Source organism: Hippopotamus amphibius, chromosome 5 (genome assembly GCF_030028045.1).
Source record: "Hippopotamus amphibius kiboko isolate mHipAmp2 chromosome 5, mHipAmp2.hap2, whole genome shotgun sequence".
NCBI classification, from domain to species: domain Eukaryota; kingdom Metazoa; phylum Chordata; class Mammalia; order Artiodactyla; family Hippopotamidae; genus Hippopotamus; species Hippopotamus amphibius.
The window spans coordinates 77,415,200-77,431,684 of record NC_080190.1 but is presented as its reverse complement, the minus strand read 5'-3'; the positions used below and the strand labels follow the sequence as shown (position 1 = coordinate 77,431,684).

At 39.0% G+C, this 16,485-nt stretch overlaps 1 protein-coding gene across 4 annotated transcripts in view; it reads left to right on the top strand.

Annotated features, from left to right (window-relative positions):
* Positions 1–980: 980 nt before the first annotated feature.
* The window catches only part of BMS1 (BMS1 ribosome biogenesis factor), a 37,995-nt gene continuing 22,490 nt past the window's right edge, over positions 981–16,485 (top strand). The window contains exons 1-12 of one of the 4 annotated variants that reach the window (XM_057735729.1): positions 981–1,032; positions 2,376–2,590; positions 3,319–3,509; positions 4,504–4,583; positions 7,597–7,785; positions 8,415–8,557; positions 9,304–9,425; positions 9,736–9,929; positions 11,022–11,161; positions 12,966–13,729; positions 13,943–14,044; positions 15,161–15,318. In XM_057735729.1, the coding sequence (XP_057591712.1) occupies positions 2,415–2,590; positions 3,319–3,509; positions 4,504–4,583; positions 7,597–7,785; positions 8,415–8,557; positions 9,304–9,425; positions 9,736–9,929; positions 11,022–11,161; positions 12,966–13,729; positions 13,943–14,044; positions 15,161–15,318 (2,259 nt within the window). In that variant the 5' untranslated portion in view covers positions 981–1,032; positions 2,376–2,414. The other 3 variants (XM_057735730.1, XM_057735733.1, XM_057735732.1) reach the window with 3 other exon arrangements.

Below are 16,485 nucleotides of genomic sequence, written 5' to 3'. Positions count from 1 at the left end.
GTGTCACAAAATTATAAGCTCTTCACAGATGAGTGAAGTGTGTGCCCTGTACAGTAGCCTCCCAAGCACAGCACAGAGGCTGTACAGTGTTCAGAGAGCGAATACCTGTGAGATGCTGAGGGAGAAAACAGGTCTGCTGTGAAAAGGCATGAAGCATAGATGAACCTAGTTTGGGGAGGCAGAAGAACTGAGCCTTGGGTGCCTTAGTGGGATCATATTGAGAAGAAAACTTCCAAGACAAGAGGGAGACTCAAACTCTGAAAATGTGCCTACCTTTGTAGGCACTAGGGAGTCCCAGCTCACCCGCGAGGTGGGAATGGGCAGAGCTCTGGGAAGGCAAAGTGCTTCAAGAAAACGGCAGGAAGTGCATCCCTAAGGGAAAACTCTTTTTTCAGGAACAGAGAAAGGCCAAAGCATTTCGGGGGTCAGAGCCTGTCCCTGCCCTCAGAGTCTGTTGGTCCCGGCAAAAAAAAGGGTCCTAGCACTAGAGACGTCCGAGAAATCTCCAGCTCTGTCATCTTTAAGGATGCGCAAGTGTTTAAGGATGCGTCCCAACCGAGTGCTGTTCCATTAGGCCAGCCGGAGGACGCGGTGCCTGGGGCTTCCGGAGTGGACGCGCGCGGTGACTCCGCCGTGACCTGGATAAATGTGCTATCTCCGGTTTTTATCCCGAACCAGGGAGCGGGTACCATCCCGTACAGTCGTCCCCACGACCTCCGGGTGAACTCGGGCGTACACGACGCCCGGGGCTCCAAGACCCCGTGCGGCAGTGCGGGTTAGCGGCTGGGCTGAGGAGGCGGGCAGGGCGGCGAGGCCCCGGGCGGCGAACGCTGGTGCTTCCGATAGGGCCAGCGTCCGCCCTTAGCCAACCACGAGCCTTCCTTCCGGCCTTCCCCAGAAAGTCGTCCGTCCGCTGTTCTCTTTCTCCTTCCTCCTTGTTTCCCGCCGGCGTGTAGAGTCCGCCGGTAGGTTGCATTTCCGTTTCCGGCGTTGTCCATGCGGGCCTGAAGCGGAGGAGCGGTTGTGAGCCCGGTAACGGCCACGGGCTTGGGGAGGCGGCGGTGGTGAGGGTCTTCGGGGCTGGGACTCCGGGAGGGTCGCGAGTCGCGCGCGTGGTAAGCTCCTTCCTCGGTTCTCCGGGACGGTCTGCTCCTGAGGAGCGCCTCACGCCCCGGACAGACATGTTTCGTACCTGCCGGAGAAGTGCTGAATGAGTTTACGCAGGGAGCCGGGACCGGGAGGGGAGGTGACAGAGAGAGGTGAGAGGTCATTTCTTAGCGGGGTCATCCTAGCAGGTGACCTGAGCCAGATGTCTCGACTCCACATTGTGCTTCCCCCCACCACCCCGGGAAAAGGAGAAAGGCATCAATACAAGTTCGGAACCAAAATGTAGTAAAGAAGAAAAATAATGTTTCTGAAATTCTACAGCTGTTCAGCCAAAGCGTTCCTAGAACCCAGCTCTCCTAACTCCCGGCTAGTGTTTTTTGACATTAAGCTGGTATATGTGGACTCTCAATTTCCTCTGGTGTGTGTCGGTGGGAAATCTCTTGACTGATTTCCAGCAGTTGTGCAGCCTTCTGATGTGGCCTTTACAGCATGGCAAAGAAAACATCTGTTTGGATTTCCTCCACGAGTTCAGCTCATGCTGTAGCCGTCTCCACGCACAATGCCTAGGGCGTTATAGGCCGATACAAATATTTATTGAACTGAAATGCATTCAGTACCTTAATTGAAGGAAGTGACCCGTCCCCCTTTTTTTCAAGCATATGTCTTGATTTCCTAAAAAGCTCTCTAAACCAGTGGTTCCCGATTTAAAAGTTTTACATATTCAACAGTTACTAAAAGTAATACTGCTATTATGTTGGAGTGTTATTAAAGTGATTTAGTTTTTCAAAATAAAATATCTTAAAAATAGTGTAAGTTTGGAAGCCATTTCATTAGTCCAGTTGATATTTAGGGCTGAGTTAGTATGGTAACCACTGGTCGCATATGGCTATTTAAATCTAGAGTTGAATTAATTAAAATTAAATAAAATTTAAAGTTCAGTTTCTCAGTTTCACTAGGTATATTTTAAGTTCTCAGTAGCTACATGTGGCTGGTGGCTGCTGTGTTGAAAAATATAGAATATTTCCATCGTTGCAGAAATAGATAAAGCTGATACAGACATTTAAGACAAATAAAAAATAACCTAAGCAGGGGTAACTAATTTATAGCATAATAGAGATAAGTAAAATCAGGGATAATATTAAGCAGTTTCCACTCCTGTTGGGTAAACAGGTATATATGTCTTTGTGAAAGACATGAATGAAATTTACTGTTTTTCTCTGGGTGTTTTCTGAATTTTAAAATGCTTCCTCTGCCCTCATCCAACTCAGTGTAGGTTAGAGTTACTTGTGGATTGGTAAAAAGCCACTATGGAGACTAAGGACCAGAAGAAACACAGAAAGAAAAACAGTGGGCCCAAAGCTGAAAAGAAGAAGAAACGGCATCTGCAGGATCTCCAACTTGGAGATGAGGAAGATGCCCGGAAGCGAAATCCGAAAGCATTTGCAGTCCAGTCTGCTGTGCGGATGGCGAGATCCTTTCACAGGTGTGCTTAGCTGGAGTCTACTGGTTCTTCCATTTATTCTTTTTAAATAGCAGGAGCCTCTCCAGATATTTGGATTCATGAGTCTGTTGCAGAGCTGGTGGACATGGAGATGCAAGCCATGTTTCTTTTACTGAAATGTGAGAAGTCTTTCCTATGGAAGCCACTTTGCCTCTAGCATCTGCACACTGATTGGCTTCTTTTGTCCAAGAGAAAAGCTTAAGAGTTTTTCTTTATAGAATTTATTTGTTTGTAACCTTTAAATAATTTCTATGGTAACAGGTGTGCTTGTGTTATTTTCTGGATGTGTTTCATATAATTGTAGTATATAGTATTAAATAGCTTTATTTAATGAGTCCTTATTATACGTACTTTAAAGGCAATGTGCTTTAAACATTATTGAATTAAATTCTCCCACTAGGGGAGCCAAATTTAACCCCAAAGCCTCCTCTTTATTATTGTACACTGCCTCCATATTTGCCTCTTGTTTTCTTTTTAAACTATTAAAGTCAACTAATAAGGCAATCAGATTTAACATGTGTATAGGTTTCAACCCAGTACTATTGGAGTCAGTCTGTTATATATATTTACTGAAGTGGTTAGTTGGATTGGGGCCAGAGGTTAACAAGTTACTTGTATGCACATATTGTCTGTTCTGCTCTCTTTGCTTCTAGGGATCATGCCTTTTATATTTTGAAAGTGAATTTACTTTTTTTTTTTTAAACAAATAGGACTCAGGATTTGAAGACAAAAAAGCATCACATTCCAGTGGTTGATCGAACTCCACTAGAGCCCCCACCAATAGTGGTGGTGGTGATGGGGCCTCCAAAAGTTGGAAAGAGCACTTTAATCCAGTGTCTCATTCGGAACTTTACCAGGCAGAAGCTGACAGAGATCAGAGGCCCTGTAACAATTGTGTCAGGTAGGAGGTGCTGTCACAGACTGACATGGCAGGTTGTGTCGTCTAGGGAACATGCATGTCTTTGTCGGACATTTTCTTGACTGGTACATGTTAAAGTAATATTGTCACTTCATGTTATTGCTCTTGTACTTTGATTAAGGTGGCTGTAGCTTCAGAAAAGGATAGATTCCCAGAGATAATAGTGATGTAGATGTATACCTTATTCTGACTGCTGTATGGATTTGCCAGCTGTGCTCCTCTGAAAGGTGTGGCAGGCCTGGGCAGTCTGTCTTGGTCATGGTGAGCACCTTCATTTAGCAGATAGTGAGTACCTCCTATGCACCAGGTGCACATGCTTGCCCTCATGAAGCCACATTCTTGTGGAAGTGAGGGAATTTTTCCTTACTTTTCCCTGTGAGAACTTGTCTGCTTTGGGAAGTGGTGATGTTTCTAAAGTCTGAGGGAAGATGAAACAAATTCCCAAATGGCAGTGGTAGAATCTGAAATCTCTTCCTGTAGGAGTAATACAGTTGGATTGAGGCTTTTCTTTTCTCTCTCTCTTTTTTAAAGGCATTCCTATCATTTTGACTGATTTCTTTTAGCTTAATTTGGAAATAATGGTTGCTCCATAAACATTCTGTTGCATTAGGTTTGAAGGTTTTTTCTCTGTAGTGAGAATGGGGAAACTTTGATAGACATAGAAGCATTGGTCCACTGCTGTTAACAGCAGGATAATAGCCATCATGAAGTCTACTTGTCTTCCTTTTCCAGTTGGAATTTTACGTATTTGAGCACTTGTTTCATATGGGTAGACTTTTGATATTATTTTAAAATTGGAGAACATAGCAAAAAAACTAAAATGGAATTTATTTGATCAGTTTTCTCCTATAAAAATGAACTTCTGGTATACTCTTGTAAACGTACAAGGTGCTTTACAGATGCAATTAAAAATAATAGAGTTAACAGATTTTTTCCAAGGTTTTTAAAAGTAAAATTTTCATCTTTTCACTTACAGGTAAAAAGCGCAGACTCACCATTATTGAATGTGGATGTGACATTAACATGATGATTGATCTGGCTAAAGTAGCGGATTTGGTAAGTCATTGGGGGCAACATGGGTTTCTGATGGGGATTTACAGCAATATGATAGGTTGTTTATCCCATGTTGAAGGGAAGAAAGGTTTAACTTTATTAAAAGAATGGTGAGTATCATCAGGGATACAAAAGATGTGTTCGGATTGATGATAATAATTATTATAATAAAAATAGAATGTGCATAATGAAATGTATTCTGAAATCTAAAAGCAAACCATAGGTCAGAGGAAACTTTTAAAGAACGTAGCTGATAATAGCTCATTAAGATATGCATACATACATACAAGTTTATAATAGTACCATTTCTTGGACCCTTGCTAGGCACTATGCTCACAGCTTTCTACAAATTTAGCTCACCTAATCCCCCAGTACGCCTTAGAGGTAAATAGGTTTTATCGCTAGTTTACACATGATGAAATTGAGGCTCCCAGAGGTTAAGCAGTTTGTCTGAGATGGGAACTCTGTTCTTGATGGTGCCAGAAACTCTGTTCTTAATGATTATGATAAAATATGGATCTTTTTACCATATTGGGTAAAAAAAATCTTATGGATTACCCTTGAGAAGTTGTCAGAGCTTATAATAGAAAATCTATACCATACTCAGTATATGGAAATTGTACAGCCTTGATTGCATTTATAGAAATGTTAATGTCTGTTAATTACTTTTAAAACTAGTAAAAATAAAGCCAAAAAGAAAAAAAAAAATTAAACCATGTTGATTGGGAAGTGTGGGGTAACAGATACCTTGTTTTTTTTGTTTTTTGGTTTTTTTTTAACACCTTCTGAAGAGCTGTTTGAAACAAAGAGCTACCGATTTTATCCTCTGGCTCAGGAAGTCTCCTAAAACATGAAATAAAAAGTAATTTAATATAGATGTGACTGCCATCTTAATATCAGAAAACTAAGTACCATTCAAATTTTGAATATGTAATGCTGCTACTAATAAAAATAAGTGTGTTATTGTCAACAGAAAATAGTATGTACTTATTTATTTATTGAATTTATTTATTTTTATTTATTGGCTGCGTTAGGTCTTTGTTGCTGCGCATGGGCTTTCTGTAGTTGTGGAGAGCAGGGGCTACTCTTCATTTCAGTGTGCAGGCTTCTTGTGGTGGCTTCTCTTGTGGAGCACGGGCTCTAGGCATGTAGGCTTCAGTAGTTGCGGCACATGGACTCAGTAGTTGTGGCTAGTAGGCTTAGTTGCTCTGCAGCTTGTGGGGTCTTCCCAGACCAGGGCTCGAACCTGTCCCTTGCATTGGCAGGCGGATTCTTAACCACTGTACCACCAGGGAAGCCCCTGAGTATATTCTTATTAAATCTTTTGTACTTGAAATGATTGAAATAGTTCAGCATGTTATTAGTTTCTCTTTTATGTAACATATTGTATACTGATTTTAAAAGTATACACATATTAAGAAAGATGCCTTTCATATACATCTTTTCAAGATTTAAAAAGGAACACACACATTTGGTAAGATATTCAAGCTGTGCTACAGGGTACGCATGATGCATGATTTTTCTCTCCTTGCTCTCATCCCTAGTCTCTCAGTCCCCCTCAGCAGTATCTTTCCAGGTACATATATACACAAACAACCCTTTTAAAACATATACTGTTTATCATACACACTGTTCTGTGCTTTGTTTTTTTTTTTTACTTAGTATGTCTTGGAGGTATAAAATAAGTACTATAGTTCAGTCTCTTTCTTTTTAAGTATTCTATTGTATGTACCATTATTTATTTGACCTAGCTTAATGTTGATTGCTCTGTTCTGAGTTGTCATAAAGCTTTCTAAGTCACAGTGAAGGCACACAGTTCATGAATGTGTGTGTGTGTGCGTGCGCGTGTGTGCACATGTGTGAACATTAGAGGAGTAATAGAGACTCTACTTATCTTTAGTTGAGAAAGATTGTCAGCTAAGGGACTGTTGCCATCCACATATTCTTCTGACCCTACATCCGATTGCTTGCTGCTTGGTACACTATGGTATCAAATGGGGTGTAGGGGTATTCCACAGCCAACCCACACAGCTATGCTTTCTCAGAATGCTCAGTGGTCCACCTTCATGTATTTTGTGGTTTAGGATTATGAATGTTCCCTAGTTTAATCAAAGATTAAGTTTTTCTGTTTATTTTTTAATTAGTTAGCTACAGAAAGATGAGGACAGAGATGTCTTAAGTTTCTAGGAATCGACTATGAAATTGTTTTGCATGTTTGAAGAGTATACATTTAAAAAATTGGTCATATGTACTTATATTTTCTTATCAATTACCATCCATAACTATCCTTTGACTCAGTTCTAAACTGGTAGGCTGTTTTAGTTTCTGAGCAATTGCATGTTACCAATTAACTTATAAGGTAGAGCTTTCCTGCTACATACTGCCCAATGGAAAACTTTTTTTCCCCCTGAGGAGATTAAAACAAATATGTTTGGTTTTCTTTACGTTTTTTATGTTTTTTATTGATTACCACGTCCTCCCATTTTTTTTGGATACCGAAGATCTGTTATTTGGTTTCCTTGTAAGAGATCTGTTATTTGGCTTAAAAACACCTTACAAAAAACTTTATTTCTTGAAGTGAGGACTTTTCAGGTTAGGGCCAAATCAGACCTGGCCTTTTCTGAGTTATTTCTCAAATATGCACATGCTTGAAATGTGGTTGTTACTGTGTCGAGGTTGCCTTTTAGAGCAAGTCAAAGGGTAGTATTTTCTCTATCATGGTGATTCCCTAAATAATCCCTAAATAATCATTTGATTTAGCAGGAGTTGGCAAACTTTTTCTATAACGGGTCAGATAGTAGATATTTTAGAGTTTGTGGGTTCCAGTTTCTGTTGCAATTACTAAACTGCGGTTGTAGTGCAAATGCAGGTGTAGGTGATATGTAAACAAAAGTGTCTGTGTTCCAATAGTATTTTAGTTATAAAACAGTGATGGGTCAGATTTGGCTCGGGAGCCATAGTTTGGTGATGGCCATTTTGGGTAGCCTCCTTGAGGAATTGTGTCTTCTGTTTCTAGGTTCTGATGCTTATAGATGCCAGCTTTGGGTTTGAAATGGAAACATTTGAGTTTCTAAACATCTGTCAAGTACATGGCTTTCCTAAAATTATGGGCGTTCTCACTCACCTAGATTCCTTCAAGTATAATAAGCAACTGAAGAAGACAAAGAAGCGACTAAAACACAGGTTCTGGACAGAAGTCTACCCGGTAAGAAGAGAATTAATTATTGAATACTAACACTATAATCCTTTAAGAATAGAATGTAAGAGAGATTAACAAACATCTTTACAGGATCACCTCCTTAGTTTCCTTAATATATCTGTTCATAGTCCCTGGAATATTTCCTTGAGATAATCTTCATTCCAGACCGCGTGGTGTGTCTCATTTGTTTCTGCATCCCCCAGCAGCAGGCAGTGTCTGGCACTAAGTATTTTGAATTTGTGATTTAATAGAATTTGTCCAGAGTTTTTCCCTGTTACAGGACCAGAAACTATAGCACACACATTACTGCTACTCCATCCTCTCCCCCGTATCACTGTGTCCCATCGTTCATAGAATTTTTTCTGTGTCCAGAAGCCTCAATGTTCCTTATGTACCATACTCCAGACAGATGCCACTGCTTGACTTGAAGCTAAATATATTTGTGGTTCTGTCTGTACAAAGCCCAAACAAGGTGAGTCCTGAAAGAAGCCAGAGAAGTTCTGGAAGCACTGGCACAGTGGGTTGCTGGAAGTCTCCCTTTCTTAGGATTGCTTCTTATTTAAAAACCTTTGTTTAGGTGCAGTATTGACAAGAATTTAATTGAAATTTAATTTTTTGTTTTTCTTAATATTTAGGGTGCCAAGCTATTTTACCTTTCTGGAATGGTACACGGAGAATATCAAAACCAAGAAATTCACAATCTAGGCCGTTTTATTACAGTTATGAAGTTTAGGCCTCTCACATGGCAAACTTCTCACCCTTATATTCTGGCAGACAGGTAAAAAGTAAATGTAAACTTTTTTTCCTGATCCATATGTTTCAAAGCTAATAAGGTTAGGAAAAGAACAGTAATAAAGCTTATTTTATCTTATTATTGAATAGTGGCTAGAGAAATGTACTTGATGGAAAATACCTACTTTTTTTGTATCATTATTTAAAGATGCTGTGGCTTCAGGAGTAAAGTATAAAATGTTTAGAAAAATATGAGGATTTTGAGGCATTTAAGGCTAGGGATGTGGGCCCCCTCCTGCTTTTTTAATCCTTAATTTTCAGTGATGCTGTCTTTGAACTGTGGTGTTCTAGTCACTCAGATGTGCCCTGTGCTTTCCTTCCTTTATGCTTTTTTCATATTTTTTGTCAGCCTGAAATACCCTTTCTCCACTTGCCAAAATCCAAGCCACACTAAAAACCCCAGGCAGAGCTTAATCTTATTCCATAGAGCGTTTTTCTGGATATGTTCTGTACTTTTCCTCAACCCCAGGTGCATTTCATTTCCCATATCTGGTGTCTCGTTCATGGATTGTGAATCCTGTAGAGCCTAAGAGAGATGCAGTCTTGTGTTTGTTCCTTTTCTTCTGGTAGATGATGAATTCTGCTTCCTTATTTCTGTATTTTCTACACTTTTTTAAACAATATGTGTTGTGAATTACTGAATGTGATGAATCATTGAATCGTTGAAATGCGAGAGAGGTACAAGAACTCTGACATTTATTTCTGCCATATAATTGGGTTTTATTTTTCTAGGATGGAAGATTTGACAAACCCAGAAGATATTCGAACAAATATCAAATGTGACCGAAAGGTGTCTCTTTATGGTTATTTAAGAGGAGCACACTTGAAAAATAAAAGCCAAATTCACATACCAGGTATCCTTTTGTTGTATTGATAAAAGATACTATATTTGTAGAGTTCTTGGGATGACTTCACTTCTCAGGAAAACTGAAAAATAGCCAAACAAGATAGAGCCATCTTGCTGGAGGTTTTAAGAGTAACTCAGCTCTGCATCAGCCACCAAGTTGTTGAGCAAATTTCCTCTGCTCTAATGGTGTTGTTTGGCTAGAGAGATACAGTGCTAGTGTCCAGCCCTGCCCTTGTGGTTGAAGCCTTCTGATTGTGGTTCATTTCTGCCACCAGTCACTTGTCAGCTGAAGCCATCTTCCTGTGTCTGTCTTCCAGGTGTGGGAGATTTTGCTGTGAGTGACGTCAGTTTCCTCCCAGACCCCTGTGCGCTTCCCGAACAACAAAAGAAGCGCTGTTTAAATGAGAAGGAGAAGTTGGTGTATGCACCTCTCTCTGGAGTTGGTGGTGTGTTGTATGACAAAGATGCAGTCTATGTTGACCTTGGGGGCAGCCATGGCTTCCAGGAATCGGTGAGAGGGAAGTCACGGGAAGTTATGTAGTCACCTTTTATTTATTGAAACTTTTTATCTGTATTCATATTTATGATAAAGGCCACAGTGCATATTGTAAATGTTCAGAATACTTAATTGCACCAAGCAGAAGGTAAAAGTTATGTCTTCCATACCTCCCTGCTGCTGAGACACACAGGGAATCCCATGTCTCCCAGTGTGAGCTTTGGAAGCAGTTTGGTGCCTGTGCTTCCCATTTCTCATTATATAAAATCGATGTGTTTTCTAGCTCTCTTTGGTCATTCTCTTTTTTTTTCTGTTTTTCTCTAAACGTATACATAAGAGTACTTATTTAGATTATATATCTAGATTATTATATATCATTTGCAGATACCATGTATATTGTATTTGTGTGTGTGTGGGACAGAGAGAAATAGTATTTGTTATAAGGGATCCAACTGTAAATGATTTTGCAACTTTTTTGAGGCATCTAAGAAAATGTGAATCTGTTTTTCCTCTGTTAGCATTCATAGAACTGCTTCAGTCTTTTCATAGCTGTGTTGTGTTTCATTGTATAGATAAACTTTGTTTACTGAACCAATCCTTGGGGGACTGTGGGATTCAGTCCCGGTTTCCTTTGGTTTGAGCAGTGCTTTAGTGAGTGCCTTCACACATGCAGCTTTGCTCACTGGGAGGGATCTTTTCATGCAGTAAATTGCTTGAAGTGTGATTTTTATATCAAAAAGTAACAAATTTTTAAAAAAATGGACTCCACATTTTTATTTCTTTGTTCTGAAATGGGATTTTTCTGTAAATGCTTTCTGTACTATTGGCAACACAGTATTTAGGTTATCAAATTGTATCCTCCATGAACTTTGGAAAAGTTTAAAGAGAACAGAGATCAGTTTTAGGCTTTGTTGTAAGAATTCTTCTTCTTCTTTGTTGTAAGAATTCTTCTTCTTCTTCTTTTCTTTTTTTTTTTTTTTTGAGGCAGTAAGAAAGGTTCTGAGGAACTGTGTTTAGGGTAACTTTGAGAAACTGATTGAAACCAGTGTGTTTTTCTTCAGAATCCTTGTATGTTCCTCACTTTCCCTTTCTTGGTGGCCTTGACAGGAGGAGATGAGGCCCACCCACGAACTGGTCCAGAGTCTCATTTCCACCCATTCTACTATTGATGCCAAGATGGCTTCAAGTAGAGTGACACTTTTTTCTGATTCCAAACCACTGGGGTCAGAGGATATAGATAATCAAGGGTAAGTGTGCTGTTTTTTGTATTCTTAATAAAAAAAATACTATGTAAGATTATATCATGCATCATTCTGCCATCATAAAACATTTTGGTGGGATTCACTACAGATTGTTTGGTTTTGCTTTTGCTTTGTACAAGCTTGTGTTTCAGAGGGCTCTTTACTTATGTGCCATTATATAGAAGTATTTTCTTGAAATGATATGAAGGACTCAGTTTTTTAACAGACTCAGAATATTCCTTAAATATCACAAAACCTTTTCCATAGGTTGCTTTTGTTTCTTAGGAGTCTTGAGGCCATTTGGCTTTATTTTAATGGCCAAAATAATAAGCGGAGTCAGGAAGCTTGTTCAGGTCACTGTCCAGAAGCCACATACCTTGTCTCTAAAATTTTTACTTAGATTGTGTTGTAATATCTCCTGTGGCTTAATTTCCACTAATACATGGCTTATGTGAATTATTTTCAGTCTGGGTTGGGAATTTGTATATTTATACATAGTGGGTATTTTGGTTTTATTGTAGTGATTTATGACTGCCAATAAAAATTAGTCTGAAAATGATTGAGATCATCTGGTTTATAATTTATTATAGGCATGTACAAAAGCAGGAAAAATTTTTTGGAAAAAATTATCTGCTGCCCTCAAACTAGCAGATGGTATAGCATGGTAGTTAAGTGCAGTGGGCCTACTAGTTTGGAGAAATCAATTAATTTCCTAATATCTCACAGGAGTTGTGATGACTACACACACTAGTGCACATAAACTAGTTAGCATGGTGCCCGACAGATAAGAAGTATCACTAAAAGATCCCTGTTATTATGATCATTATTATTAGCTACTTTCAGTTTTGAGCACTCCTCTAATCATCCATGTGTACATGGATATGCTAACATAGTTATGGTTATAATACATGTGAAACTTTTACATCTATATTGTAAGCATTTCCTTTTTCTATACAATCTCTTTATATAGTCATCATTTTGTTGTTATTGATGTATTCTAACTATCCATTCTCTTTTAGTACAATTTTTAGTATTTTTCTAATTGATTTTTTTTCAGTTTTATATAACACTGCCGCATTAAATAGCTTGATAGTTTTTCATTTCATCCCATACTTTTGGCATCCTGATGATTCTTCTTTATCAAGTATTATATTGGTGATTTCAAAATGGCAATATTCTTAATCTGTTATTCTTTCTCCATTTGTTAGCTGGCATTCTTTAACAAAGAGCTTTCACCCCTTTATTTTAGTATCACTGTTGACTAATGGAGTTTAAAAAAAATTTGTTATTATCCCATTGCTATCATTATTCTTTGTGATGCCTCTATTGTCCCTTCAGTCTGTCTTCTGGGTCCTTTTGGTGTGTCCCTATTAGTGCTTGAGCACTGCTTGCTTTCTGACAGCAGGATGTTCCAGGCTTGCTTTGTACTTTCGTGCCTTGGACCTGCAGTCAGCCATTTCTCTAACAATCATCTGTTTGAAGCTTGGAAATAATGGGTCTTCTAAAACATCTATTAAGCACTCACTTCCCTTTTGAGCAGTTTCTTTCTAAAATTAGACTTTTTTTTTTTTTAAATAAGGATTATCTATTTTCTCTATAAGTTCTTTTGAAGAGTGGTATCAGGGAAATATGCATGAGTTTGCTTATTAACTATTCCAATATTTATCAAATCATTTCTTTATATGCTGTGTGATTTAAAAGCATTCCTTGACATTATTTTCTATTTCTTTGCATATTTGTTGACTTGCCCTTTCTGGATTAGCTGGTTATTGTACAAATAGAATTATTTTGCATTTTCTCGTTCATGTAGGCTGTGGATGCCAAAAGAGGAAAAGCAGGTGGATTTGAAAACTGGTCGAGTGCGTCGGAAAGCCATCTTTGGAGATGAGGAAGATGAGTCTGGAGATAGTGATGGTGAAGATGATGAAGAACTGTCTGAAGGTGACAGGTTGGAAAGTAGCTCTAGTGATGGTGACACAGAAGAGGGGGAAGATGCTGAAATGACCGACAAACAGTATATGTCTGGTAAAGGTGTCAAACGGCAAAAACTTGAGGTGGAAGAAGACGTTGAGGTGGATTTGCCAGCGTTTGCTGACAGTGACGATGACCTTGAGAGGAGTTCAGTGGAAGAGGAAGCAGAGGAAGCTGACGAAAGCAGTGAAGAAGAGGATCCCACTGCAGAGGAAGAGAGGGCTATTCTAGAATCTAAGGCTGTTAGAGAAGGTGGTAAGCCAGTACTGTTACAAACTCATGATTCAAGTGATAGTTTGAATCTGGAGAAGTCTTTGACAGTGAAAAAAGCCACCCTCACCACTTCAGATTCAGGTCATTGCACAGCTGAAGAGGCATTTGCATCTGAAGATGGATCAGAAGAAAACTCCTTTCTCAGTACAGAGGAGGAAGACTCAGAAAACGAAGAGATTATTAGGAAAACGCTTCCAAAGGCTTCTCCAGTGGTCAGTAGTCAGAAACCGGGGTCAGAGAACTTTATTGATGAGACCAGTGATATAGAAGACTTACTCAAAGAGGAAGAAGGTTATAAGGAAGAAAATAACTACTCCACAGACACTTCAGGTATGCTTAAATTTAATTTAACTGCCATTATAAACTTGGTACTGAAAATGTTTTACAAATAAAATGTCTACATTTGGGGTTCTGCTGGTTTGGAGATTTTATTAACTATTTAAATATTACACCGTGTAAAAGGATGTCAGTGAATGAGCGATGAGCTTGCAGCAGAGAGGGTAGATAGACAGACTTAACTGGTGTTTGTGTTGGTCCTTTCAGGTGCCCTCAAGTGGAAGGAAGACCTTTCCAGGAAGGCAGCCGAGGCCTTTCTGAGACAGCAACAAACAACTCCAAACCTTCGAAAACTTATTTATGGGACAGGTAAAAGAGCTCCGGTTCAGATCTAGAAACATTTTAGTTTTTTAGACTATTTTCTGAAAAGGAGGTGAGGAGATTGGTTAGAGGAATTTTTTCTTATTTTAAGCTCTTTTTTGGAGTATAATTGCTTTACACTGTTGTGCCAGTTTTTGCTGTACAACAAAGTGAATCAGCTGTATTTATACATATCCGCATATCCCCTCCCTCAACTCCTTCCCACCCTCCCCATCCCACCCCTCTAAATCATCACCAGTCATTAAGTTGATCTCCCTGTGTTATGTAACAGCTTCTGTAGCATTGACATATATACACTACCAAGTGGGTGGTACTTTTGACATCCATAAGCTATTCCTGGCTGTCATAGTTTATATTTGGCAGATGTTTTTAATCAGCTCATGAGGACTGTAAATCAATCATAAGAAATAGATTTATGGGTTTGCCATAAAACTTTTGATAAGAATACTCTCCATTGTGTCATTTTGTACCCTGTATAGAAAGTCCTTCATGAATTTTTTTGAAGAATTTAGTACCAGAAAAATAATTCTGCCTGTAAAGGCATTTTTTCTTCTCTGAGAATGAGTGCTCTATATTATTCATTCTGTTTTTTTCCTTTTGCCCTTCTCTGATTCTACATTTTATTAAATTTGTCTATGTGTTCTTTTTGGAAAGTGTTTGACTCAGTAATGCAAAAAATAAAGTGGTGAACCTGATATTGTGGTCCCTATTTACTGTATGATTAGAACAAGGTCAAGGAGTATATGTGAGCTAGGAGCATGGAATCGGGGGTTGGTATTTACCTATTTCCACTAAGTACTCTTAGTGATTAGAGACTCAGCACTCTTCAAGAGAAACCCTTTATGATAAGTCAAAGCTCTGTCTCTAAATGTCCCCTCCCTGTCCCAACCCCCGGTGTTCTCCTTCCTTGGTGGACACTTTGCTGCTGCCTTGCGGGAGGGCAGATGTCCTCCAGACATGCTGAGCGCAGTTACATGGCCTTCCTGTGTCTGTGGCTGATGTGCTCAGGGGCACCCACATATCTACCACAAAGAGGCACCCTCAATCCCAAGTCCTCTAGTGGGTGGATTTGTCCTCATTTTTCCATCATGGTGGTCTCTTTAGTGACAGAGGATAATGAAGAAGAAGATGGTGATACCAGGGAAGAACTTGGAGGGTTGTTTCGTGTCAGCCAGCCTGCCAGCGAGTGCAAGCACAAGGCTGACTCTTTGGACTGCTCCAGATTTCATGTGGAGGCTCCCCATGATTGGGATTTAGAGGAGGTGAGGCTGAATTTGAATAGTTGTATTTGGCTTATGAAAAAATTAGGGAATTGTTCTAAAAGATTATGTGAGTCAAATATTGCCTGCTGGTTATTTGCTTCTTATTTTTATCATGTAACAAGACATTTCTCCAGTTATTGGAGTGAGTGTTTCACGCATCCTAAGCAGTAATATGTTTTGAGTTTAGTCAGACTGTGTGCATGTGTTACGGAGAAAAGGAGAATGTTCAACTCTTAGTGTAAATAGTATTGCTAATCTTTATTTTGAAGCATTGCACATAGGTTTTCATTCGAGATATTTTTTGTTTTATAACTAGTGTTATAAAAGTTTATAGCTATTTTTAGTTGTTATAATAGTTTACAGTTATTTCTTGCTTTACACATAGTGTCCCTGAGTTAACATTTATAATTTCTACTATTTGTAAGCAAACAGCAATCCATGACACTGGTAAATTTTCTTCCCCCATTCATCACTCTCTAGTCACAGTAGAGAATTCATTCAGTTCTCAAACTTGCCAGGTTTAATCCCATCTTAGGTCTTGCCCTCTATTTTCTCTTCTGGAATGTTCTTCTGACCTTCCCAAGGCTGGCTTCTTTTGATCATTCACTTTAGCTGAAATGTCACTCCTCAGGGAGACCCAATGACTATCATATTATCTATTTTAATTCACTGAGTAGCACTTGTGCACTTTATGAGATTTTTATGTAACCATTTTCGGGTAAAATTTAATACTAATTATAGAAAATCACATAAAAGGAGTTGTTTAAGTTAATGGATTCCTAAGTGAGTACCTCTGTTACCACCATGTGTCCATTCTAGCCATAGTTCTCTCCTCCATGCAGAAGGAACCATGACTCTTAATGGTAATCATTTCCTTCTTTTCTGTGTAATTTCATCCTCCAAGTATGTGTCAATAAACATCAGAGTTTAGTTTTACCAGGTTATTTTTGTTTTTCTCTGTGCCTTTTAAATCTCTCAATCTAGAATACTCCCCTCCACCATCTCTTTTTTCCCTTACCTTTTCACTTGTTTAAGAAAGCAAGTATTTGATGTGTAGAATTTCTCATATTCTGGATTTCCTGGATTGCTTTGCATCCTTATGTGCAGTTTGTCAGACTCCACTCTCCTCTGTATTTCCTATAAACAGGTACAGAGCAATATCAATAG